Source organism: Chaetodon trifascialis, chromosome 12 (genome assembly GCF_039877785.1).
Source record: "Chaetodon trifascialis isolate fChaTrf1 chromosome 12, fChaTrf1.hap1, whole genome shotgun sequence".
Lineage (NCBI taxonomy): Eukaryota > Metazoa > Chordata > Actinopteri > Chaetodontiformes > Chaetodontidae > Chaetodon > Chaetodon trifascialis.
Genome location: NC_092067.1, coordinates 631,154 through 659,023, shown reverse-complemented (window position 1 = coordinate 659,023; position 27,870 = coordinate 631,154). Strand labels below are relative to the sequence as shown.

Sequence of the window (27,870 nt, the reverse complement as noted above, 5' to 3'; positions counted from 1 at the left end):
CGTTTCCCAAGACCAGCTAGTGTAAGTTGGAGTTCCTCGTGTCCTCTGGGGGTCTTTGAGCGCTGTTTGTCAAGCAGAAAAAAGTTTACCAAATAAGTCTTTTCTGGTCGTGCATATGGTGCAAAACGTGGTTTGCCTTTTGCCTCTTTGCGAAAAAGTCCAGGAAACGATCTGAAAATACAAATATTTTTGATCACTCACCAGAAACAATGAAAATAGTTTAAAAGATGAAAGACAAAGGCAGTATCACCCACAGGCAGGGCTACTATACATTTTTAGCAGAGATTTTCAATTACTTCTCCATGACCTCTCCCCAGACATTAAATACAATTGAAAGACCAAAATAAATTATACATAAAATTATTGAAGGCTATTCATATTAGCCATTCAATTAGCTACTTGCGACTGAGAGGGGGACTGGACAACAAACACATCCAAGGATTTTCTGTGTCATGACTCACCTATATAAAACTGTCAAGCCCAAAAATAGCCAAAACGCTGTTTTGAAGACAATTTTAATGGTATTTTGGAGTATGTTTGTGCAAATATGAGTTTATATCTTGCCAAATTACCAGTTAACAGCCAGATGCTAACAAACAGCACATTTACAATGAATAACTCCGGACTGGAGCAACACACGATGACAGAGATCATCACAGTGCCGAGGTGGCAGCTTTATAACTGACTGCGGCAGCTTTATAACTAAACTGAGAGTTAACTGCAGCTAAATGTAGCCGCTGTTGCTAACGTTAGTTAGCCCTGTGAGCACTCCTCTATCCTGACACAGCTCTGAGCTGTCCGGAGCCAAACTCGGCAAGAAATCCTCCTCGGTTCTGTATTCCCTTGTCATCAAGGTCACAGCCAGCGCTGCAGCTACATGACAAACATACCTAGCCATTTCCTGGCGCATTGACACTCCGGAGCCATTGCGTTGGGGGCACCTTAATTGTGAACCTGACAGTTGAGATGTCTGTGATTGACCTCTCTGTCCCTCAGCAGGCTGTGATGTATTTCCCTGAGTAACTGGCCTGACATTCCCTGGAGAACTTAACCTGCTGTTCAACATTGACACTAGACTGTGTGCCGTGTTGAGTATATCGGCTAACTGCACCTAGCACAAAGAAACCGATAAAGTTAGGTAATTAGAAACAAAGACTACATCAACAAAAGTAAAGCCACTTCATTGCCGACTCTGTAATATTTTGCGAATATCATGTTAGAACAAAGTAAAAAGAGATTAACATTACCTGATTCCTTGCTGTGTCCACATCGTCTGCCATCTTGGCGCCAAGAACCCATGGTCGAATTTCTAACACCTGCGCAGTTTGTAGAATCGATGTTATCTTTCACTCGATACATAATGCCTGTGACCTCGTGACGTAGTTTTGACAGTTACTTCACGCTTGTCAGATTCATATACATTCTGAAGGAAGCGTACGTCCGTAAACTGCAATCCGTATTTGTAATTTTGGAAAGTTGTAACTTTACGAGTTGCATTCTCACAGATAATGTATACACTGCATAATCTATGCATGATTTGACGTAAACAAGAGTTTACAAATTTTTTATTTATGCACAACTACAGACTAACACGCACACATTTTTAATACGTGCACGATTTTTATGTGTCCACGCACAAAACTTTTGACAGTAACCTTACCCCATAGTTATAAGACATATGAGTGAAATGGGTTTCATGTGTCACATACCTAAGGAACCAATCCAGTCACCTTGCGGGATAGGGCATTTCTCTGGGTAGCCAGGTGTAGTTTTATAACGGTATTTTGTAAGCTAAGTTTCAGTATTTTCAAGACGATGAAAGAGACATGTTCTATTTTCAGTTGCAAAGTTGCAAAAGGAGAAATAGCTAGGCTTCATGTCTAACCAAAGGATTTCAAAATCCAAGAGCCAAACTTCCAAAGAAAATGCTGATGTGCAGTAGCCATTTTCCAGAGCACTGTATTAAAAATTTTACAGAAAACTGATTTTGCCACAAAACTTATATTAAAGCACAATGCTGTTCGATCCATTTATTCTGACAACACAGAGAGTATGAGCCACCATGTTGATAAGTTTATTTTTATTTTTTATTTTTCTTCTTTTATCCATTGACTGGTGTCCAACAAATCTGCAGTGTGCTAGATGATGTTAGCCAGTACCAGCCTGCCAAGTTATACATGACAATTCATATCAAATGCTGACAGGACATTTTATATGGCTTGAATGTTAAACAAGAAAGTTGCGGCAATTGTTACTTAAAACACTTTGTCAAATAGCTAAGATGTTGAATTAGATGACTGCTGTATTCTTACAGAAACAGAAAGCTTCATGTCATGGAGTCATGCGTTGGAACTGGTTTCCCACTGGAATATGTCTGGCTAAATTACTCTATATTACCACTTGCCATTGTGTAGGATACCGTAGGCACCAAAATAGAAAACAAGCAGAGGTTTGTGTCTATGGTGATTAGGTATGCTTCAGCTGTAAGCGAGTGGTAGAGGGGTAGGTGGGGATAGAGGTGAGGACTATTTCGATCCACAAAGGTGTAGCCTAAAATGTAAGCAGTTAACTTGTTAATATGCATTTTTGATGAACAAAGATGAGTTTTTAGGAGTTTTATTAATGCCAAAAGCAATTTTAAGTGGTCTTTGTTTTGCCACTTATCACACAAAACAATGATGAAACACCCCTCACCATGTGATATGAAAGCATTATCAAATTCATACCCTCATACAAGATTCTTTGAAATAATCAAAAGCATATTACAAATATGATTATCTATTTCTAACAGTCAGTTAGAAACCCAGTGGTTGGATAGGAACTCTTCCTTAAACGTTTCAGCTGTAGGAGGTTTCGTCCATCTTTACTGTGCTCTCACAGGGAAAAAAAGGCTTGCAGAGCCTTCCCCCTGGAGATGTACTTGATGCTCTCTATCTCACCGCCATAGTTGCTGGGCTTCTGGAAGTGGATCTCCAGGTGGTCCTGCAGGTCCTCCTCATCCTCCATGTCATCAATGTCATCCAGGAGGATGGTTCGCTTCGGAGAGCCACAGAAGGTCTGAAATACAGTACATGTTCACATGTACAGAACATAAATGACAAGCTCTGTCATTAAGGTGCAAACACAATAATTATTAACAGTAACTTTAATTGTAAAATACTGCTCAATGAGAGAAATGGCATTTGGGGTTTGAAGCCATGGCTTTGAACTTTGGCACATTTTCACTTTTTATCAGAGCAACCGTCTTTAAGCATATTAAGCACATAGGTTTGGTACTTGCAGGTGGTAAAATGGACGCATATTTGTCAGTCCATTCCTCATTGAAACGGCGATTTTCACTGTCCACTTTTCTTCTCTTGGTCAATTTTGAGCATGCCATTTTGCTAGATTCGGTCTTCTACTGGTGGCATGTAAACAAACAGATTGCAAAGGGCTGGGTACGATTCGTGTTTCACACTGCTGTGGTCCGTCCAGTCTAGCTAGCAGCATGCACACTCTCTCAGCCAATCAGCGCATCGTTGTCATAGAGATGACAGCCCATAATACCCTGTCACCCAGGCAACAGCCAATCAGTGCTGTCTCCCGAAGCACACACTTTCTCTCACACACACACACACACACACACACACACACACACACACACGCATGCATGCACGCACACACACGCACGCACACACACACACACACACACACACACACACACACACACAGAACACAGAGCGCATGCAGTGATTGAATACAACAGAAGTGGGAACATGGGAGATATTTGACTAAACAGAATTTAGCGATAGAATAGTAGCGCATAGTGATAGATCAGCGATTAATACAAATAATACATGTTAAAAAAAGTTTGTTTTTTTATTTATTGTTTTTTTATTATTTATTTTTTTTTTGAAAAGTGCCATTTGCCCTGGGTCCGCAGAGAGGTGTGCCGCAGTCCGGTCGTGGACCGTGGTCCGCTAATTGAGGACCCCGGAACAAGAATATAGTACATCACTGCAGAGTGAATATTGTACCCTGCTTTAGTTGGCTGTATTGTATTTAACCGTGATGTTTGGTTTTCATAATGTGGAGGTTTGGTGTGGTTATTCACTGATTATTATATACCAGATGCAGAATCACAGTAAGTCCTCTCCTTGAGGCACGTTCAACACCCCAAAGGAGGTAGTCTGGTACCTCAATGCCATCAATGAGCTACTGTGACTAAACGCACTGAACAAATCATTGAGGAGGTGGAAGATGAGCTAAAAGTCAAGCTAGCCAGGTCAGACCACCTTGCTCTGACAACCAACTGCCAGACACCTGTCACTTCATCAATGCTGACTGGGAACAGGGTTTCTGTTATCTGGTGATTTTTTAGTGGAAAAATCTATTGAAGTCATATTCTAGGACACTTTTTGTAACAAAAAATTTTGTCTACAAAAATTGTATGGGTTTTTTTGCCTTTACCTTCACAAATTTTTAACATATAATAAATATGCATTTTTACACTTTTACAGCACGAATCTGCATTCACTCTATCGCACGCACATTCGTATGGCGGGACAGGGATCGAACCATCACCCTTCTAAAACATTGACAACTGCTCTACCTCCTGAGCCACAGCTGGTAAAGTAAAAGTTTGGGCACCCAAGGTCAGTTTTTCTGTAGCTGTGAATAGCCAAGCAAGTAAAAGATGACCTGATTTCCAAATGGCATTAAGATAATGATGACACATTTCTTTATTTTACACTTCTTACAACCCCCTTGGGAAGTGTCACAGCTTGTAAACGCTTTTTGTAGCCAGCTAAGAGTGTTTCAATTCTTGTTTTGTGAATTTTCGCAGATTCTTCTTTTCAAAATATTTCTTGCACGCACTGCTCTTTAGAGGTCTATCCACTGATTTTCAATAGTGACTTTGAGGACCATGGCAAAACCTTCAGCTTGTGCCTCTGGAGGTAGTCCATTGTGGATTTTGATGTGCGTTTCAGATCATTATCCTGTTTTACAAGCCATCCTCTTGACATCTTAAGCTTTTTAACAGATGTGTGATGTTTCAAAAAGTTCCATTCTAACTTCATCAGTCCACTTCACTCCTGAGGCTGAATTTTGTGGTAAGGATGAAAGAAAGGTTTTCTTCTGATGATTTGTCCATGAAGGTCATGTTTCTACAGGTGTCACTGCACAGTAGAAGAGTGCATCACCACTCCAAAGTCTGCTGTTCACTGCCATTTCTTAATTACATTGAATTACACTCGAGGAAACAGCAGCCTGAAAATACTTTGCTATCTCCTTAAAGCCTTCTCCTACATTGTGGGCAGTAATTATTTTAATTTTTAGAGCGCAAGGCAGCTGCCATGAGGAGCTTGTGGCTGATGATTGTTGGCAAAAGGTTTGAGGGGACAGAATATTATATTACTGTGATCAAGTAATAGTCCCAACAGTTTAATTAAGGTTAAAGATCTTGATAAAAGTTATCTGAGCCCTCAAATCTCCTGGGATGCACAACTTTTATATGTTGTTCCTTTCCTCTTTTCCCCTGTAAAATTGTTCAAATAAGAAATAATGCACAGATCTTGCTTAAAATGGTGAAAAGAAAGTTAAATCATGGAGATCAGTTCATCTTCTCTTCACTTAAATCTTCACATGGACAAAAATTTTGACCAATTCTACTTTTTCATCACACTGTATGCATATGAATGGAGGGATGAGTGTCAGTGTCACTGTTTTGGGTGGTTCACCCCTAAACAAGGTATCATACTAAAACCTCATTATAGGTTTTATGTGGACAATTTTAACCCGAAAAGTAACTACAGCTGTTAGATAAATGTAGTAAGGTAAAAACCACAAAATTACGAGAGAATACGCACTATGTGGTTGTCTGGTTTTGATCTCACCTGCCTCACCCTCTTGTACATCTTTGTTTAGTTTGTTTTTTTGTTTAATAAGTTATTATTTAAACTGCTTCTGCCATGTGTTTTGTTTGTCTGCCCAGCATTTCAGAGGCTACGCTGCCCAGCTCCTCATCTTCACCACTGCCCATCTCCTCGCCCTCGTCCCATCCTCACCGCTGCCCAGCATCCCAGAGGTCTTGCTGCCCAAAATCCCAGAGATCACACTGCTCAGCCTCCCAGAGGCTCCACAGCCCAGTGTCCCAGTCTACACCTCTCCAGTTCCTGTGCTACAGTCATCTCTAAAGCCAGAGCTGCAGGTGTCCCCAGATCCAGAGCCGCAGGAATCACCAGTCTCCAGTCCTGCTGTCCCGTCGCCAGCCTATTTCCTGTGTTTTCTTGCCCTCGTGATTGTATAGTTGTTTTCACCTGTATGTAATTAGTTCTCCTCCCCAGTCTAATTAAGTTACTGCGTGGCCCTTTGTCCTTGTCGGGGTCATCCCTTATATGTGGTGTTCCTGCTTCTTGTCTGTTGGTAAGAATATTGCCTCTCAGAGTTCTTCCTGGATTACCAGTGTGTTTGGGCTTTTGCCTTGATTTTCCACTGGACCTTGCTTGTTTTTGGATTTTTCAACTTTGTTTGCCTTATGATCTTTTACTTTGGTTTTGACCGTACCTGCCTTGCCCTCCTCTTGTTTGTCTGCACATTGGGTACACTTCCTGTTTTTTCTTTTTTTTTCTTTTGTTTTTTTGCATGGCCACACATAACATGCTGGTTGGAGTGAAGAGCATGCTGTACAAATGACTGAGTTTAATTCTTAGCATTGTATCTTACCTGAAACTTGTTCAGCTGATATTTGTAAATGGGTCCAACCTGCACATTCACTTCAGAGTACAGATCCACACAATACCGCCGTCTCAGGGCCAGGCTCTCAGCAACTACACACGTAGACACAGACAAACACAGACTTTTGCATTGATATATCATGAACACAAAAAACAACCCTTATCTTCAGTAGATTTACGCTGCTGTATCACTTTTTTTTTTGGTTATTAATATACCAGAACTTTGCAGTTTTTCATGTGTTTATTGTTGTTGCAGTAAAATTCAGCTCAGTTCAGGGAAATAAGAGGCATTCATCAGTCTTAATTCTTTGTGTTAATCAGAATTAGCCTATTAAGCAACCACATGAATTATTCGTCAAGTGTTATTTCAAAGTCAGCATAAGACTATTTATTTGGTGATAAGGTGAGTTTCTGCTGCAGAATATTGTCTATGAATTAACAGGATATATATTTAGTGATAAGTGAGTGATAGTGTTAATCCAGGTTTAAATGCTATGAATGGCAATCATGTTTCAACATTATATACCAAAAAATGGAAACCATTAACATGTTAAATCACAACTTTGTTTCTCTGATAGTTCCAACAAAGAATATCATTACACATTTGATTCTACATGGTTTTTCTTTTTATGAATTCACACTGTGATGTGAGCTCCCTGGCCAAGTCTGGGGACTTGGATTATTGATTTATCAGTTTAGTGTAGTACTATTCTGTAGTGAGCTGGTCATTTGTCACTGATTCTTCTATGATGTCCTCATGGGATCTTTGCAGGGCACACTGTATGGCCAGAGGAGGGTCCTGTACTTATTGTAACATTTTCAGTCAACTGATACTTTATGACGTGTATTACAAGGGGACATGGGTGCAAATTTATTTTAATCTTGATTTTTGGACAAGAAATCATCAAGGTAGGCTAAGTGGAATCTCAAAATGCAGTAACAGTAAGTCCTTAAATGTAATACAAGGAGCTTTTAACTGATTAATTGACTTATTAACTTAATACCGATACCTCCATGTGACCTACATAAGCAAATGTAACAATCAGCAAAAGACTTGCTATTTTTAAATAGTTACTCTTCATGTCCGTGGGACATCAGACAAAACAATTTAAGGTATACAGACCAGAAGAGCTTATGTTTCCATTTTCCCAGGCAAACTTTCACAGACAGTATGCCAGTTGCCAGTTTGCCAGTTAAAAGGAAGCAGGAAGAGATATTTGACATTGTATTTTGTGGTTATGGCTGATACTTTGGCTTATAAATTTTCAATTCATTTAGAATTCAGAATTGGTTCATAACACCCACCCCACACCAAACAATATGATGACAAATAACACATATGCTATTTTACATTGACAACTACCTATTATTTACAGCTCACAAATAATTTCTTTTGCTCCAGTAGCCAGAAAATAATAAGTTGGAGTCTAATATTTATGTCACAACTAGCTGGACTGTTTTTACCTCTAGTTAGTTCTCTGCCTCTAAATACCAGGCATAAACATAGTGCTGAAGGCATTTAAATACAGGCCTCAACAAGGATTGTAGTAGGAAAGGAAGCATGGCTTTACCTTTAATTCTACAGAAATCTAAATGATTAATGAATATGACCCAACTATTTGTAACAGTTTGCTTGGCTGCATTCACCTCAGTGTTGGTCAGAAGTGGGCGTTACACTGAGTTTGTCGCCATGACTAGTGTCACATTTTGCTATGACATGGATTTTGCAATGACGTCTTTACCTTGACAAATGTTTCAGCCTGGTAAAAATAATAAGCTTTACTTTGGTTGTGATAACATATAGGTAGAGAGCAACGCATATACATATACTAATAGAATTGGAGTTACATCGAGGAACATCTATTTTCCTGACTATAATGCCAACTCCGGTAACACGAAGACGTGGAAGGTAACATTATGAGCAATGTACCCCAAGTTGTTGGCTTCAAGAGCCAACACAAAAGTCTTCATCTACTCCCACCATCCAAGGAAGTGAAGACCTTGTGGACTTGTTAACAGTGTTGGGAGTAACGCATTACAAAAGTAATGCCATTACTGTAATGCATTACTTTTTGCTGTAACGTGGTAACGTATAGCATTACAAAAAAAAAATTGGGAATATTTTACTTGGTACAAATCTCAGTAACGCATTACAATGTATTTTAAACCTGAAATTAAGTGGTGTGTTGTTTTCATACAAATTCAAGGAGACAAATCCGCGCAAATGTTTCACTTCCTGTTAGTGCCAGAGAGCTACACTGATTGAGGTGAAGATCACTGCAGCAGCAGCTGAGTCGGACTCTACATTCGCCAGATGGCCATACACTCATTATTTTCAGCTCGTCAGAGACAAGGATACGAAGAACATTATAGTTCAACCGGTTTCTGTTCCATGAACAGATTTAGGCTACATCGATGTGCGTTTCAAAACTTTCAATATAATGTAGATGCATTATAAGAATATGTACTGTCCCTGATAGAGGAAGGTGGGACATGTCCATGCATGTTTAATCACATCTAGAGGACATTAGCTTTTAGAAAATGTATGGTGAAATCAGCTTTCCTTTAATACAGACCAAGGTCTTGACATACAAAGAATTTTGACACATAGTGATTTTTTCAACGTAATTCTTCTCATGGGACTGAAACAGGTACTGCACCCAAAATGTTTCAATTTTAACATTACATTCATATTCAGCATGGCCAACCATTTTCAAAAACTGTTGTTTTCAGTGTTGGTGGTTATGAATGGAGGGTAGCCTATATTTAAAGGTCCTTTAGCTAATGTTCAGTGTTTATTGCCTTAGGCCTCTATCTTACGCCCAGGCTACATGTGTCATTATGTTAATGTTAATAAAAGAGAATAAAGGGATAGAAATGTAAAAAGGGTTGTGTATCTTGTCATGTCTTTTTTTTTTAAGTTACAATATACAGTAGTATGCTCTAGTTCTACTGATTTCAAAATAAATACGCATAAATTTACAGTATTTCTATTATAATATGTATTGCGCCATGAGACATAACTGCGGCCATTATATTGTACAGTTGCTGCTGTTGTCAAATCCATATTTCCAGTTATTTTGGTGAAAGTAATGCAAAAGCAATGCGAAAGCAGTGTAATGCCTTCCAATTCAACGACAGTAATATTATAATGTAACGAATTACTTTGAAATTACAGTAACAAGTAATAAATAATGCATTATGTTTTTGAAGAACTTGCCCAACACTGCTTATTAAGTAGTGCAGTGTGTTTGTTATGTTTGTCTGTGTTGTGGCTGGGCCTAATGTTTGTGTTTGAGTTTTCCCCTCCAGTGTGGCAGTGGAGGTGTGGCCAGGCTGCTCGGCGGGGCAGACAGCACACCGCAAACTAGTGATGGGTAGTACCGTCCCAACGCTTTGGTGCATGTGTCGAGAAATCCTGGAAGTGTTAAGTGATTTCTCTCAGCTTTATGGTAGACTTTCCAGCCTTTTGTAGTGTTTGTTCCAAGCCTAGTTCCTAGTAGCCTGTGTGTGTTAACTCCTAGCCTAGTTCCTTAGTACCTTGTTTGGTTATTCCTAGCTTTGTTCCTAGTAGTTTGTTTGTGTCTATTTTTGCATTTTTCCTACTCCCTTGCCATGGTGTAGCTGATTTTTGTTTAAGGGCTGTTTTGTGTTTTTGAGACTGTGTTTCTCTTTTGTGGTTGTTTTTACTACTGTATTGGTATTTTCTGATGTTGTAAATAAACTGTTCGTGTTTAAACGGCTCCCTTAGTTCTGTGCTCTGTTTCTGCCACTTGGGGCCCTAATCAAAAAACCCTAAACCTAACATGACTGACTTGATGGAAATGTGCCCACAACAACAACTGCGGAAACTTGCTACGATCCTGCAGACTTGTCTGTCCTTTGTGTTTTCCTCTGTCCCTTTCCCCAGTCTAGATCTTGTCTGTCTGTCTTCCCTGTCTGTCTAGCTGGGTGTGTCTCTACACCTGGCCAGAGGTGGAGGTGCAAGCGTTAAAAGGGGAGAGCTCTCTCCTACCTGTCACTGGATTGTTTTCCTGACTCCTGGCGTGATCGTGTGTTCCATGATTGTGAGTAACGAATCCTCTGTCTCCTCTGCTCGTGTGTGCTAATGTTCCTCTCATGAACTACCACTCAAAGTGTGTTTATGTGTTTCAGTTGCCTGCCTGCCACGTCAGCGTGTGCCTTGCCTCAGACCCATCGCAACGGAGCTCCCTCAGTTTTTTTCTCCACTCCTTCTGAGTGCACTCTTTGTTGTAATTTATTTATTGTAAATAAATTGTGTTCTTTTTCTAACTACCTCTGGTTTGCATCTTTGGGTCCAACTAAGAACTACCATTCACAAGCAGAAACAATGTGTGCACAATTCATTTTACCTCAGACTGCCTTAAGAGCAATACAAAGCAGCATTCACTTCAAAACTGAAGCTCAAAGATGGATCAATAACACTTCATACTTCTGATATTTTGACATTTTTGCATTGCTTTACTTTTTTTTTTTTTGCTGGTTACACCAACATTGCTGGACCAATGTGTTTTATGTGGGACAGTCAAAAGAAACTATGAATGTTCAGCCTCATTTGAAGCCAGTTAAAGTAATAACTCGGATGTGGGAAAATGTTTCCTCATGTTGCTTTTGGTGTAGTCTCGCTTAGCCAGACCTAGCATTATCTCCACACTTCATAGTGCATAGCAAGCTCAGCTGGTCTTGTTGGTACACAAAAGCCCCCCCGTTATGCTGCATTGGTATGTGTGTCTGTCGCTGCCTTGTGTAAATGTACTTGACAGACATGTCCTGTTATAACTGTTCACTGTTACACTTACTTCGGGTTTTCTGCCAAATAAATGCTGTTGTGATGCTTAATCCTACCCATTGGCTAACTCTGAGAATGAATCACATTACATTTACTAATTAACATTATGAGGCAGGATATTCCTTCCAAAACACATGTAGGCATATACCTCAATTTCATTCTTATTTCAAGTGAAAAAAACTTAATAAAAAGCCAAATTTTAAATACTTTTTTCTTTCTTAAGATATGTTCCTTACATTGCTGATAGAGAAAAGAGATAGAATCATGTTTTTAGTTGGAGAAACATATACTCAATATCCACCTTCACCCACTACACTCTGAGCTGCTGAACTCTCTTTCTCTCTCACTACGAGATGAGGATGCTTACATTTACATTTTTCAGATTTTGCCATATCCTGCTTTATCATTCTGTCGCAGAAAATCAGAAGCTTAATACACAAAGAACGCGCCTGAAATTTCACTGAGAACTGCACCACCTTATGGTCTTTGTAAATGTGGTACAGAGAGTTGTACCTCCAGGGTGCAGGAAGGTGATCTGTCCTGTCCCAGTGTCCTGATCATACTCCACACTCTCCACCTCTCCTCCTCCTCTACTAGGTCTAGAGAAACTCATCTCCAGTTGGTCCCTCATTCTCTCATATGGCATGGAAGAAGGGATGTCAGAAACCTTGAGCCTCTTTCTGGACACATGAAGGTGGACCTACATTGATGACAGCACACACTCGTGGTCATGGTCATGGTCACTCATGGTCAACACAAAGAATACTTGTCAGTGCAATGTGAATAAACCATACAGTATGTAACTGAATAACGGCGTAACACATAAAGCACCATTAATCTTTAAATAAGTATGGAACTGAATTCAGCCTTATCTCAGCATATTTGAGTAAAGTCCCACTAAATAAGATTTGATGATGTGCTTAGGACAAATTTTGAACATATCTGGAGAGCAATGGGGCACACAGAAAAACTGTTGCTGAACTTGGAATATTAGTGACAAAAAACTTTTGCAAGTACAATTGCATACTTCTGCAGAGTGCAGACTATATGTGAGGAAGTAATAATTCAGGAAATTCAGGAAACTGTTAAAAACAAACTGGTCAGGAGAGCTGGCTCTGTCCTGGATTGCCTCTGGAACATCAAGGAGGTGGGTGAGAGGAGGATGTTCCCCAGCTGACACCAATCACGGACAAACCAAGATGGCGGTACATGCACAATGCAAGGCTCAGCGTCCCACTATCGCTTTGCGATATAGTTATTTTTTTCTTACTGATTTCAAGCCTGTTCCTTCCTACAGCAGACAACAACTTTTGGATCTAAGATTTCGATTCACAAGCAGTGTACTCGACAAATTTCAGCTCCCCCAAGAGATTGCCAGGATTGTGAGGCCGACCAACTCAGCTATGCTGACCGGAAGTGACCATTAGTGGCGTCGAGATCGTAAACAAAAGAGGTGGAAGTCCAGAGGTCTATGGACTAAGCTATGGTTAACCCTGCACCGAATATCACAACATACTATCTTCCTCACCAACGTTCGGTCCTTGGCGAACAAAATGGACGAGCTATGATTTCGCATCACCTCACAGAGAATGTATATGGACTGCAACGTCATAAACACGCTGAGATTGCCCTGCAACGGGTGGTGAAAACCGCCCAGTACATCAACATACCCCGAGCTCCACCAGTCTGCCGCGATCCAGATCTCCTTCCTTCACAGAAGTGCAACAGCATATTCCTGAACCAAGATTCACTTTCCACTGTTCAATATCTGTCAGTGATTTTGTATACCGAAGCAATCTCATTACTGCAAATCAGTTTGAGCTCACTCTCTGCTTAGTATGGTACACTGTCAGCTCGGTTTCCTCATTGTGTGTCCTGTACGGTAAGTGGCCAGTACTGCTTCTGGGTCCTAAACACACCCGTTACAAGATCTATGACGTCATAACTCACCAGTAAAACACACATTTGGTTAAAGTTGTATCAAACTCTGGGAGATACAAATAGAAAAAAATCAATATCTTTGTGTGATTTATACTGTGTGCCCACAGTGGATATTTATGAAACTCTCCATTGAGAAATTGCTTATTTCCAGGTCAAGGGAAACGTGCTTCTAACTGGATGAACAGGAACTGAACCTGATGTCATCAACCTACATGGCGATAACCATGGGTTTGGTTCATCTCCCCTGTTTAAAATACTATTATCCACTGAATCAACCTTGACCCCGAAAAATATCAATGTGGCTGTCTGTCACTCGTGGTAGGTTCAGTGAGGACTCTTTAAGAATGTTCACATACTCCTACAATGGCCGACACACACACACACACGCACGCACGCACGCACGCACGCACGCACGCACGCACGCACGCACGCACGCACGCACACAGATTCTCTTATGCTTGCACAAATGTACAATATCATTACTGAATTGCATTATTCTTGACACTTTGGCAATATTGTTCACCTGACATGTATGCCAGTAAACCATGGATCATATTTCTCCCATATTAGCCTCTCTGGACTGGCTCCCCACAAAATAATTAACATAGTTTTTGCTCTCCTTATCTACAAAGCTCTAAATAGTCAGGCACAATCATATCGTAAAGAACTCATAGCATTCTCCAAAAGCAAAATGGGAGCCAGAACCTTCAGCTTCTTCAAGCTCCACTCTTTTAGCACTTTTAGTTAGACAGGCAGACAGTCCATTTAAGAGTAGGTATAAAACAACAGTTTTTGAGGTATACATTATAATTTTTCAATGATTAAGACATGTATTTAGAATGTAAATAAGGTATGAGCTAATGTGTGAGCTGACAAACCAAAACCAGTTTAGGTGTGTGTGTGTGTGTGTGTGTGTGTGTGTGTGTGTGTGTGTGTGTGTGTGTGTGTGTGTGTGACCAGGTATTTATCACGTTGTGGGGACAAAAATCTGTTTGCATAGTCACATTGTGGGGACTCACCTGCCTTACAGGGACAAAATGCAGGTCCCCTTAATGTAAATCATTAAATTTTAGGGTGAAGACTGATACCCTCAGTCTTGGTTACGGGTTGAGTAAGGTTAGATTAGGTGTAGGGTTAGGAATAGGCAAATAGTGGTTATGGTTAGGGTTAGGGTAAGGCTCCAGGAAATGAATGTAAGTCTATGTAATGTCCCCAAGTGATAAAAACGTGTGTGTGTGTGTGTGTGTGTGTGTGTGTGTGTGTGTGTGTGTGTGTGTGTGTGTGTGTGTGTGTGTGTGTGTGTGTGTGTGTGTGTTGATGTGCAGCACAAGGTGTGCAGCACAAGGTTACCATCACCCCTGTATCAAAATGTACCTCAAACTTAACTGCAGAATCCATGGTAATTGTTTTTGGTTTCACATCCAAACTAATGGTGTCACAGGACACAGAGCATTTGGCAACCTTCAGGATTTGAGAGGCCACTGGAAGACAGAAAACATGAGAAACATGTATACTCATCACAGTGACATATTTTTAAAGTCTGAGTGTGGAACCACTGCTGTATCTTATTGGCACTGGTACATGATTGTCAGCCTTAGCCCCCAGGTCATTTTTGTCATGTTAGTCCAGTCATTCCTATCCATTCCATATATGTCCAAGACAGTAGCATACCCTGCTGGCTGAGTAGCTTCACTAGCTGAAATCAGCAGGAGGCCACACAAGTGTTTCTGCCAGACTGATGGAAGACACTGAGGTCATTTTGAAAATAAACATTTTCCTCTACATTTTGGCCTCTTATCCACACAGCAACAGAGCTCAAACAGACATTTTTGAAAATGCCTACAAAATATATATATATATATATATATATATATATATATATATATATATATATATATATATATATATATATATATATATATATATTTTGTATATATATATATATATATCGTCGCTGTCCAATAAAAAACACGTATCTCCACTTTTTACGATTTTGACTTTCCATTGGCTAAGGAATATTCACATTCTCCCCCAGCAACAGGTAGCATTGGGGATCCAAGTGACCAATGGAAAGACGTTTTATTACATCATATATTTAACACGTATCTCCATTGGGTGTCAGAAGTGTCCATCAATGCACTTATCTCCCGCCTCTGGCGTTGCCTGTATATCAGATGATTTGTCATGTCCGTAAACACAGACTGTATACCGTCAGTACTTGGCAGACTTATTATAGCATCTAACGCTAGACTAATGTTGTCCTTGCATCGAGCGATGCCGTTCAAAAACTTTTTATAACCATGACAGTGTTGTTTACGTTAGATTACTGACCGAGATGTATTCATTGACGTCTGATGTGTCTGTTATGTGCACTGTTTTCTCCTTTTCAGGCTAGACATGTCTCTCACGTTAGAGGAGCTATGTGCAATAGCAAAAGTAAAATACAGTAGAGCAGTTGAGGCAGAGAGGAGGGTCAGCAGCAGTGAAGCGATAGACGATAAACTCTGTGATTTCCTTGAACCGAGTCAGACTGATGCATGTGTGTTAATACAGTATTAGATGACTCTTCGCCTATATGGACTAATCTGATTTCAACACAAAATACCAAAAAAATCTTAGATTAGGGTAATGTGCTATGTGGAAATGTAGGATCGCCTGCTATCAATAGTTTACGGATTTAGTGGGACGAACGGGATTACTGTGGATAATTACTGTGTTTTGGGTTTAATTTGTAAGTTAATTGACGAGTAAAACACTTTTTTCATGCTCCTGAAAAAAACGAGTTTTGGAGATATGTGCTTTTTATCGGACAGCGACGATATATATATATATATATATATACATACGCACACTCAGCTACTTATCAGATTACAGTGCATCACACAGTAAAATAGATTAAGTCATGTGTACCTCTCTCCTCTTCGAACGTGATGAGTGCCTGTCCTCCCTGCAGAGGCACAGTGGGTCTCTGGCTAATGGCAAACACTCCTCTGATTGGCTGACTGTCATCCACCTTCTCATTTTTATTCTGACTCCTGAACTTCACCTCTGTGTCAGGAATCTGAACATTGATCTAGACAGGTGGAGAAACACTGTGAGTTACAGAACAATAATAACATCTGTGGCATTATAAGTGTCAAGTGTCATATTGTATGTTATTATTGTATCACAAACTCGCCTACTGTGTTCGTACTGCTTATGTATTGCTATATTATCGAGAGATCTTGTATTGTTACTAATCAATAGACTGAAATGGATGCTGTGAAGATTTTTAGTTATGTTGGCTGGTGGATGGTCTAGAAGACTTTCTTCATTCTTACCTTGAATTTCAGCTTCAGTTTGGTGGACTCAGTCCTCTTAGCCTCCAGTTCAGCTTGATATCTCTTCAGTTTTTTAAGCAAATCCTGTCTGTTTTTATTAAGCTTCAGGATTTTGTCCTGTATGAAAGCATCAAGCAAAGTAATTAGTTCCTTATTATTCTCACCTAATTTCTTCCCAACAGTCCATAGATGTTACAGAAACTACTGTACCTGTATGACAGTAATGCTTTGAGTGAATTCCTTCTGACACTCCTCCTGCTTTTCAATAGAAGCCAACATCTCCCGTTGGGCCTTTGTCTTGGCATCATCTTCTTCCAATTTTTCCAATATCAGCCTGGCTTTCAAATCATCAGCTTTCTCTACTTTAGTCTTAAAGACAAAGTAGGAATTTCTCAGAAAGACAACAGTTGGACCTGCAGGCATTTTTCTTAGAGACTGTTTCTTTCAGGAGAAAACAGTTCCAGTTCCAGATGATGATAATGGACTACCACATTAACAGGGAAAGAAATGTTTAATGTATTTTTTAATGATGTGAACACTACAAACTAAATTCCATTCACCTCTACTATATTGTGGATGCAGAAATCGTCAAAATAAATACAACCTGGTCTATCTGCATGGATTGATACCACACAAGAAAAAAATGAAACGAGAAACAATGCCTGAAGTTTAAGTCCTGACTGTCAGCTTCACTTTGTTGATGTCTAAATCAAATGTAAGAATCAAATGTTGCCTGACCTCAATCCAACTGAGCATGAGTTTCACCTGATCAAAACAGCTGCTGTACATGCCTGACAGATCCCTGACCATTAACAGGAAAGATACTTCACTAATGTGTGTGCACCACATACTTCAGCCAGTCACTGACTGCAAATGTAGTGCAGTCTTTAATTATCAAGATGTATGCCTCACTGTGTGGAACAGACTGGGATCAGGCTTCTATGTTCAAAAGTGCAGTTTCTTTTGGTTCCATAATATTTACAGACTATATACAAAAATAAAAAAAAAAAAAAAAGATTCCAATACTGTTGATCTGATGTAACCCACCTCTAATTAAGATAGTCAGCACTTTAACAGTACAGTCTTTTTTTTTTCCAATTCACTCTCTTTGAGTGCAGAACACTATGATACTCCATTGTAATCTGCCACAGACACAGGTGGAGATACTGAGAAGTGAAGTGTAATTTTGTCATATTGTTTCATTTTTTTCCAGTGAAAATCTATTTTCCATTACACTGTGAAGAACACACGTGGTTAAGTACAACAACATGCAACCTTGCCAAAGAGCACACAAAACATCAAAACACATGACCATCTGTCAGGAAGAGGTGAAAACGTATTGCTCACCCAACAATAACAGTAAACTCTGTACACAGACAGTGACCAACTTGGAGCCACTTCAGATTTCAGCTATATTCAGACTGGAGGCACAAGTGGCCCAAATCTGTTGTTTTTTTGTTTGTTTGTTTGTTTGTTTCATGCGTGCGTGCGTGCGTGCGTGCGTGCGTGCGTGCGTGCGTTCTGTTTGTTTTGGGGTTTTTTTGCTCATACGTGACTCAGATTTATTTTTTGTATGACAGTGTGAGCAGCAAAAATATTGTGGAATGTGATCTTTTCAATTCTGATTTGGGCCACTTTCATATGTGGTCACAAGTCAGATATGGGTCAGACTTTTTGCAATCCGACTTCAGTCTGAACAGTCAGATTGGAATCCACACAACTTTTATATCACTCACTCACATGAACTGACTGTTTTGCTGAGAGTCTTGTGGAGAGGCACTGACAGATGTTCAAAGTAGCCCTTGACATCCTGAAATTTTGAATGAAATCTGTTTCTTTGAGGCCATTCTCATCAAAATCCCATCACTCCTGGTTCTGTGGTGAGAGCTTCAGTGGGAGCCAGGAGCCAAGCAACAGCATTGGTCGCTACTTGTGTCACCTGTGTACAAGTACAAGCCATTGCTCCATATCATCATAATCAGATGATATGGCCTTCACATCATCTGATTATGAATTGGTTGGCACACTGCACATCAGTTTCTAATTGAGATCCTAAACACTGATTACAGTGGCATCCACGTTTACTTCTGTACATCAGCATGTTGTTATGATGTCTATGATGTGTTAGTGTTCTTTTCAGTCAGTTCAGGACCATGAGCAGTTCACACTAGAATCTGATATTCGCCATATTTAAAAAGTAATATGTACAGCCAAACAAACAAACACACACAAAAAAACAGATCTCAGCAATGAATGCCAATTGAGTGCTGAGGTTTGCTGTGTGACCATAGTCTATGAGTTGTTAGCAGTTCCACCACAGAGACATTTTCCTCTAAACAAAAAAGAAAACAGACTTATGTATAAAAGTGTTTTTTCTTAATGTCTCTCCCATTAATTATCTCATAACCCCTCTGACCCCGACCCCTCGGTTGGGAACCACTGAACTATACTAAGTGTACAGTATATAAAATATTTAAGACTAGAATGGGGTTATAGTGAGGGGAAAAGTGGAACTAAGTATCCATCAAGGCTGTAACATGGGGATAGCCCTCAAAAAGGCTGGAAATGCAACTTTGAAAGTTAACATCATTAACATAAATAAACTATCACTTTTACTGCACTGCCACTTACTACCTGTTGCACATGTCACCTGTTTACATACCGTGTTGCACATATTTTTATGGTTTCATAGAAATTACTTGCACTACCTGCACCTACCTGATACTGTTCATACCTCATGCCACTTGCATGTATTTATATTTTGGATATTATGACTATTTGCACTTCTGGTTAGATACTAAACTGCATTTCGTTGTCTCTGTGTTGCACTCTGACGATGACAATAAAATTTAATCTAATCTCATTATCTAATCTAAATCATTTGACAGGCTATTTCTATATCTAAAACTTGTTGAATATGGCTTCCTCCATGACAGACAATGACTCCCAACCACTCCATCACCGCACTGAGGAGCTCCATCAGTGATAGGATGCTACATCCAAAGTGTGTGAAGGAGCGGTATCGCAGGTCATTCCTTCCTGCTGCTGTCAGACTGTACAGCAAAAACTAATGAAAGTAATTTTTTGATAATTTATCTGTAAATCATCTGTAAATTACCTGTGCAATAATCTGGGCAATAACTGGTGCAATAATCTGTGCATTTATCTGTAATTTATCTGTAAATTATCTGTACAATAATCTGGGCAATAACTGGTGCAATAATCTGTGAAATTCATCCTGTACATAACAGTCCGCAAATACAATTTATAATTTGATAATGCTTATTTTTATATAATGCTTATTTTTATTACACTCTTTTGTATATACTTGCTGTTTTTTTGTTTTTTTTTTTACATAATTCCATCTTTTACTGGTGCTGCTGTAAATTGGAATTTCCCCTTGTGGGACAAATAAAGGTATATTGAATTGTATTGAATATCTGTATAACAACGGGTTATCCTGTGTTTTCAGGGGGTTTTTTTTGTTTGTTTGTTTGTTTGTTTGTTTGTTTGTTTGTTTGTTTTTTACATATCTGTGCCTTTAAGTTTAAAAACATTTATTATGCTATTTCTGTATTGCAACAGACTGAGCTAGCACTTGTTGGAAACGAAACATGATCCCAACGAAGTCTTATGTCTTATTCTGGAACCTCCTATTCTGAAGTAACAGTATTTGAACAGAACAATAGGCAATAGGTTATTACAAACACAGTTAATAAGATTGTGTTTTGAGACTCCGCTTTCAGAGACCTGAACACCCTATGCAGAATTCGGCATGCACGTAATCATCTGGACTATAAGATTTTGTTCAAGGGAGAATCAGGGGTTGAAATGATCTAGGTATTTTGAACTTTACGTCTTACCTTCCATGTCTCTAGATCTTTTATGGCTTCCTCGAACTCTGTGCCTTCCTTATCCAGACCACAGTCTGTCTGACAATAAGGAATAGCCATGTTACCACCCAGCCTTGCTGATTCAGTCTGTCATCGATAAGTCACAAGCAGACTCTTCCAATACTGAAATAAACCTTACCTTGCCATTTACCGGGCGATTATCGTAGATGTCAGCCATGACCTAAGGAAAGAAAATAAACCGCGATTGACAAAGAAAAATAAAGCCAGTCGAATGTAATCTGTCACGACAGGAAATGGCGCAACCCCTTCTGTATTTCGTTGTGGATTATTTTCCTTCCGAAAAGTTAGAAAAGATACAGACAGAGAACGCACAGCTGCTGTTCTTACTGATTTAATTCAAAAGCAAAAGTGAAAGTTAAAGCTGGTTTGAAATTGACGGAACACTGAATAAAGGGACCGCAGTGAAGTTCAGTTTAAAACTGCGGTAAATTAGAAATATATTCACAGATTCGAACTTCCGGGATCAATAACTCCCACGCGAAAATTTGTTAGACAGCAAACGATACCTCTTTCCAACCGTGGTAACACAGACAACGAGCTACAACCTCTACAACCTACTTTTTCTTAAAGTAAGCCGTCCTCCGTGCACCGGCAGGGAGACTGGAGCGCAGGGACCGTCTACAAATGTCCATACCGATAAGAAACAATGAAAGATTATTCAATAGCTTCACTTCTGTTAAATGTAGTGCCACTAAACTCACCTCACACATTAATTGCATCCTGCTGGTTATACTACATCATTTGCTTTAGAGAAACATGCTTTTACATGATTTTGGGGAATTTTTAGAGGGAATAATATTCAATAACTTCACATTAATAATGTGTTGTGCAACCAAAATCCCCTCATACATCCATGGCCTCCTCCTGGTTTTCCTGCAACACAGTTTGGAGGAATGTGCTTTTACATAATTTGGGGGAATTGGGAATAACATTCAATAATTTCACTTCTATGAAGTGTAGTGCCACCAAAATCCCCTCACATATCAATGGCCTCCTCCTGTTTATACTACAACACTTAGTTTGAGAAGAAGAAGAAGAAGAAGAAGAAGAAGAAATGTACTTTTATTTATCACACATAGTTAGTTGCACACTACATGCACACGCGCCATGCTTCCATGAAATTATTTTTCCGCATTTGACCCATCCTCGGTCTGTCGATCCTCCGCGGCAGACCAGGAGCGGTGGGCTGCCAGCCGATGCCAGTGCCCGCACCTGGGGACCCATCCCTTCTCGTCACCATTGGTCAGGTGGTGATCTTCTTGCATGTTTTCAGTGGGGGTTATTACGGAGGAAACCCCGGGTCAACACGGGGAGAACATGCAAACTCCACACAGAAAGGCCCCTTTTTCCTCGAGCAGCAGGCACTGAGACATGGTGGAGGACATGCCACCAGTGCCCACAGCGGGATTCGAACCGGGGACCTTCTAGCTGTGAGGCGACAGTGTTACCTGTGCCACCGTGCTACCCAACAATTTTGGAGAATTGTGCTTGGGGAAAAAATTCCCCAAAATTATGTAAAAGCAACTTGTCCCATACTAAGTGATGTAGTATAAACAGGAGGAGGCCATTGATGTGTGAGGGGATTTTGGTGGCACTCCACTCTATTACCATGAAATTATTGAATATTATTCCCAATAAAAAATCCCCAAAAGTATGCAAAAGCACATTTCTCCTACCTAAGTGTTGTTGTATAACCAAGAAGAGACCATTGATGTGTGAGGGGATTTTGGTGGCACTTACATGCCAGCAAGTTATGCAAGTTATTGAATATTTTTCCCTTGACAATTTCCCAAAAATTATGTTCAACCACCATTCCCCAAACTAAGTGTTGTAGTATAACCAGGCAGAGGTCATTGATGTGTGAGGGGATTTTGGTGGCACTACATGTTATTAACATGAAGTTATAACATAACTGACATGCTGAGGTAAGCGTATCGTCTCACTTCCTGTTTCTGGTTGCTGCCTTAGGAGTAGCGTGCGTTTGTCGCTCTTGTTCCTCTGAGTGTAATTTGCTCTGTGTTTTGTTACAGCGGCCTTTTGTCCGCGCTCTAAAGTAACATTAGTTCTGCTCAAGCACCCATTAGTCTGTTTATTTAGCGACCGTCAATTTCATTTGTCTACGTGCTTGTCTGCTCTGCTAGCTACACCAGCTTAGCCTAGCAGCTAGCGATGGCTTCTCTCTGTCCCTCTCCAGCTTTCTCCTGCTTGGTGTGTCACATGTTTAGCTACCCATCTGCCTCCTTTAGTGATACTGGTATGTGTAATAAATGTAGTTTATTTGGTGAGTTGGAGGCGAGGCTTAGTGAATTGGAAGCTCGGCTCCGCACCATGGAAACCAAACCAAACCATTAGCTTTAGTTAGCCAGGCCCCCGTAGCCGGTGCGGACCAACCAAGTGCAGCTCCTACTAGCCGTCCCTTGATAGATCCCGAGCAGCCGGGAAACCAGGGAGGCTGGGTGACTGTTCGAAGGAAGCATAGTCCCAAGCTGAAGCCCACGGGTCACCACCAACCGTTTCATGTTTCTAACAGGTTCTCCCCACTCGGCGACACACCCGCCGAGAAACCAACTCTGATCATTGGCAGCTCCATTTTGAGAAATGTGAAGTTAGCGACACCAGTGACCATAGTCAAATGCCTGCCGGGGGCCAGAGTGGGCGACGTCGAATCAAATTTGAAACTGCTGGCTAAGGATAAGCGTAAATACCGTAAGATTGTTATTCACATCGGCGGTAATGACACCCGGTTACGCCAATCGGAGGTCACTAAAATTAATGTGGAATCGGTGTGTACATATGCTAAAACGATGTCGGACTCCGTAGTTTTCTCTGGACCCCTGCCAAATCTGACCAGTGATGATATGTTTAGCCGCATGTCATCATTCAATCGCTGGCTGTCGAGGTGGTGTCCAGCAAACGGTGTGGGCTTCATTGATAATTGGCAGACTTTCTGGGGAAGACCTGGTCTGATTAGGAGAGACGGCATCCATCCCACTTTGGAGGGAGCAGCTCTCATCTCTAGAAATCTGACCGATTTTATTTATGAACCTAACCCCTGACAACTCAGAGTTGAGACCAGGAGGCAGAGCTGCAGTCCTACACACTTCTCTGCGCCTCCATTAGAGCAGTTACCCACCCAACACTCCATAGAGACTGTGTCTGCCCCCCAACCACGTAAACTAAGTAAACCAAAAGTACAGAGAAGAGGAGTTAAACATAAGAATCTAATTAAAATTAAAACAACCTCTGCAATAGTACAACAAGATAGGAGAATTAAATGTGGACTCCTTAACATCAGATCTCTGTCCTCTAAAGTTGTTTTAGTAAATGAGTTAATATCAGACCATAATATTGATTTATTTTGTCTGACTGAAACCTGGCTGTGTCCTGAAGAGTTTGTGAGCCTAAATGAAGCTACTCCTCCGAGCCATATTAATACTCACATTCCTCGAGGCAGCGGCAGAGGACGTGGAGTTGCAGCCATTTTTGACTCAAGCCTTTTGATAAACCCTAAACCTAAACTCGAATATAACTCATTTGAAAGCCTTGTTCTCACTTTTTCTCATGAAAAATGGAAAACAGTGCAGCCAGTTTTATTTGTTATAGTATACCGCTCTCCTGGTAATTACTCCGAATTTATAGCTGAGTTCTCGGAGTTTCTATCAGACTTAGTCCTTAAAGCAGATACCTGTAAAGTAATTATTGTAGGTGACTTTAATGTACATGTCGACGTTGATAATGACAGCCTTAGCAGCACGTTTATTTCAGTATTAGACTCAGTCGGCTTCCATCAGAATGTACATGAACCGACTCACTGTTTTAACCACACCCTTGACCTTGTTCTGACATATGGCATTGAAATCGAAGACTTAATAGTCTCCTCACAGAATCCTGTTTTGTCGGACCATCATTTAATAACTTTTGAATTCATATTACCAGACTACCAGCCAGTAGACAAAAATTCTTATACCAGACTCCTGTCTGATAGTGCTGTAGCTAAATTTAAAGATATGATCCCATCAGTATTTAATTCAATGCTAAGTCTCAATATAACTAAGGATTCCTATGCTAACGTTAGTCCCTCCCAGATTGACTACCTGGTTGATCGTGCTACAGGTTCATTGCGTATGACACTTGACTCTATTGCTCCCCTAAAAAAGAAGATAATTAAACAGAGGAGGTTAGCTCCATGGTATACTCCTCAAACCCGCAAATTAAAGCAAACTTCACGGAAAATAGAAAGGTAATGGCGGTCTACCAATTTGGAAGAATTTCGGTCTGCCTGGCAAGACAGTCTTAAAATATACAGGAAAGCCCTCCGCAGTGCCAGGGCAGCCTATTACTCTGCACTAATAGAGGAAAATAAGAACAATCCCAGGTTTCTCTTCAGCACTGTAGCCAGGCTGACAGAGAGCCATAATTCTGTTGAACCACGTATTCCTTTAGCTCTGAACAGTAATGAGTTCATGAGCTTCTTTAATGATAAAATTCTAACTATTAGAGACAGGATTCATCAGCTCCTGCCGTCAACAGGTACTGTTTTGTCTTCAAACACAGAAACCGCAGAAACTGTTACTCAGTCCGTTGCAGTTTTAGACTGTTTTACTCCTGTCGGCCTTCACCAACTAATTTCAATAATTTCATCATCAAAATCATCACCCTGTATTTTAGATCCAATTCCAACTAAGCTGTTTAAAGAAGTATTACCTTTAATTGACTCTTCAGGATAAGACATGATCAATCTGTCTTTATCAACAGGCTACGTACCACAGTCCTTTAAAGTAGCTGTGATAAAACCGCTACTTAAAAAGCCTACTCTTGATCCAGGGGTTTTAGCCAACTATAGACCAATATCCAACCTTCCCTTTCTTTCAAAAACTCTTGAGAAAGCAGTTGCCAATCAGCTGTGCGACTTTCTAAACAATAATAGTTTATTTGAGGATTTCCAGTCAGGATTTAGAGTACATCATAGCACAGAGACAGCACTGGTTAAAGTTACAAATGACCTTCTAATTGCATCTGATAAAGGATTTGTCTCTGTACTAGTCTTATTGGATCTTAGTGCTGCATTCGACACCATTGACCATGGTATCCTATTGCAGACACTGGAACACTTCATTGGCATTAAGGGAACTGCGCTAAGCTTGTTTAAATCCTACTTGTCAGATCACTCTCAGTTTGTACGCATTAATGACGACTCCTCTGTGCTCACTAAAGTCAGCTATGGAGTTCCGCAGGGTTCTGTGCTTGGACCAATTCTATTCACCGTATATATGTTTCCTTTAGGTAAGATTATCAGGAAGCACTCAATAAATTTTCATTGCTATGCAGATGATACCCAGCTATATTTATGAATGAAGCTGGAAGAAACCAGTCAGTTAACTAGACTACAAGCATGTTTTCATGACATAAAGACCTGGATGACCTGCAATTTTTTGATGCTAAACTCAGACAAAACTGAAGTTATAGTAGTAGGCCCTAAACATCTTAGAAAGTCACTTTCTGATGACATAGCAGTTATGGATGGCATTGCGCTGGCCTCTAGCACCACTGTAAAGAATTTGGGAGTCATCTTTGACCAAGACATGTCCTTTCACTCCCATGTAAAACAAATTTCAAGGACAGCCTTTTTTCACCTACGTAATATCGCAAAAATCAGGCATATTTTTTTAAATTCTCCTCCTTACTTACAAAGCCATAAATGGCCAGGCACCTTCTTATCTTAAAGAGCTCATAGTACTTTATTGCCCCACTCGAACACTGCGTTCCCAGAATGCAGGTCTACTTATGGTTCCTAAAGTCTCAAAAAGCAGAACCGGAGTCAGAGCATTTAGCTATCAAGCTCCTCTCCTGTGGAACCATCTTTCAGTCTTTGTCCAGGAGGCAGACACTGTCTCTACATTTAAGAGTAGGCTTAAAACTTTCCTTTTTGATAAAGCTTATAGTTAGGGCTGGCTCAGGCTTGTCCTGGACCAGCCCCTAGTTATGCTGCTATAGGATTAGACTGTCGGGGGACCTCCAAAGATACACCGAGCACCTCTGTCCTTCTGTCCCTCTCCATCTGCACACTTTCATGTCCTACCACGGCGTGTTACTAACTTAGCTCCTTCCCTGGAGTCTCTGTGCTTTGTCGTCTTGCAGGTTCTACAGTGGCTGAATCTGGATTGTGGATTGCAGCTGCGTCTCCTGCCTTGGCCCTGCCTGACATCCACTGCAACTGCTACTGCTATTATTACATCCACTGTCACTGTTACTGTGATTGCATGTCTGTCTCTTTCTCTCTCTCTCTCTCTCTCTCTCTCTCTCTCTCTCCCTCTCTCTCTCTCTCTCTGACTGCATTTCTGTCTGTCTGTCTGCCTGTGTCTGTCTCACTCTCCCTCTCTTGCTCTCCCTCTCTCACCCAACTGGTCGAGGCAGATGGCCGCCCACCCAGAGTCTGGTTCTGCCCGAGGTTTCTGCCTGTTAAAAGGAAGTTTTTCCTCGCCACTGTCGCCAAGTGCTTGCTCATGGGGGAATTGTTGGTTTTCTGTAGATAAAAGAGCTTGGTCTGTACCAGCTCTATATGGAAAGTGTCCTGAGACAACTTCTGTTGTGATTTGGCGCTATACAAATAAAATTGAATTGAATTGAATTGAATTGAATTGAATTGAATTGAATTGAATTGAATTGAACTGAATGAAGTTATTGAATATTATTCCCAATAAAAATTCCCCAAAATTATGTAAAAGCACCTTTTCCCAAGCTTAGTGTTGTAGTATAAACAGGAGGTGGCCATTGATGTGTGTGGGGATTTTGGTGAAACTACACTTAACAGAAGTAAAGTTATTGAATAATCTTTTATTGTCTCTTATCGGTATAGACATTTGTAGACGGTCCCTGCGCTCTGGGCTCGCTTCTGGCCGCTCGTAGAGACCAATGTAATTCATACTGCACGGAGGACGGCTTATTTTGATTTAAAAAAAAAAGAAAAAAAAAAAGTAGGTTGTAGCTCGTTGTCTGTGTTACCACGGTTGGGAGGAGGTATCGTTTGCTGCTAAAGGTAACACTAAACTGATATGGCAGGGCATCCATAATCTGACAAGGAATGAGCCACTCATCTCTGACAATTTTAAACTGAAAATTGATGGAATCCTGACAGATGACAAGGCTACTATTGCTGCTACTTTTTTTTG

The 27,870-nt window shown here is 40.4% G+C and overlaps 1 protein-coding gene across 3 annotated transcripts; it reads right to left on the bottom strand.

Annotated features, from left to right (window-relative positions):
* Nucleotides 1-2,017: 2,017 nt before the first annotated feature.
* nmi (N-myc (and STAT) interactor) lies at nucleotides 2,018-21,303 on the bottom strand. Of its 3 annotated transcripts, XM_070975289.1 has the most exons (10): nucleotides 21,260-21,303; nucleotides 20,820-20,861; nucleotides 20,651-20,719; nucleotides 16,998-17,156; nucleotides 16,788-16,904; nucleotides 16,378-16,540; nucleotides 14,842-14,948; nucleotides 12,040-12,226; nucleotides 6,706-6,809; nucleotides 2,018-3,057 (listed from the first exon to the last, which is right to left on the bottom strand). In XM_070975289.1, exons 2-10 carry the CDS (start codon nucleotides 20,856-20,858, stop codon nucleotides 2,875-2,877), a joined length of 1,128 nt encoding a protein of 375 aa, XP_070831390.1. In that variant the 5' UTR covers nucleotides 20,859-20,861; nucleotides 21,260-21,303; the 3' UTR covers nucleotides 2,018-2,874. The 3 variants fall into 3 exon arrangements, with proteins under 3 accessions (XP_070831390.1, XP_070831389.1, XP_070831392.1); XM_070975288.1 differs by lacking the exon at nucleotides 21,260-21,303 and having other exon boundaries at nucleotides 20,820-20,962; XM_070975291.1 differs by lacking the exons at nucleotides 16,998-17,156; nucleotides 21,260-21,303 and having other exon boundaries at nucleotides 20,820-20,962.
* Nucleotides 21,304-27,870: the final 6,567 nt, after the last annotated feature.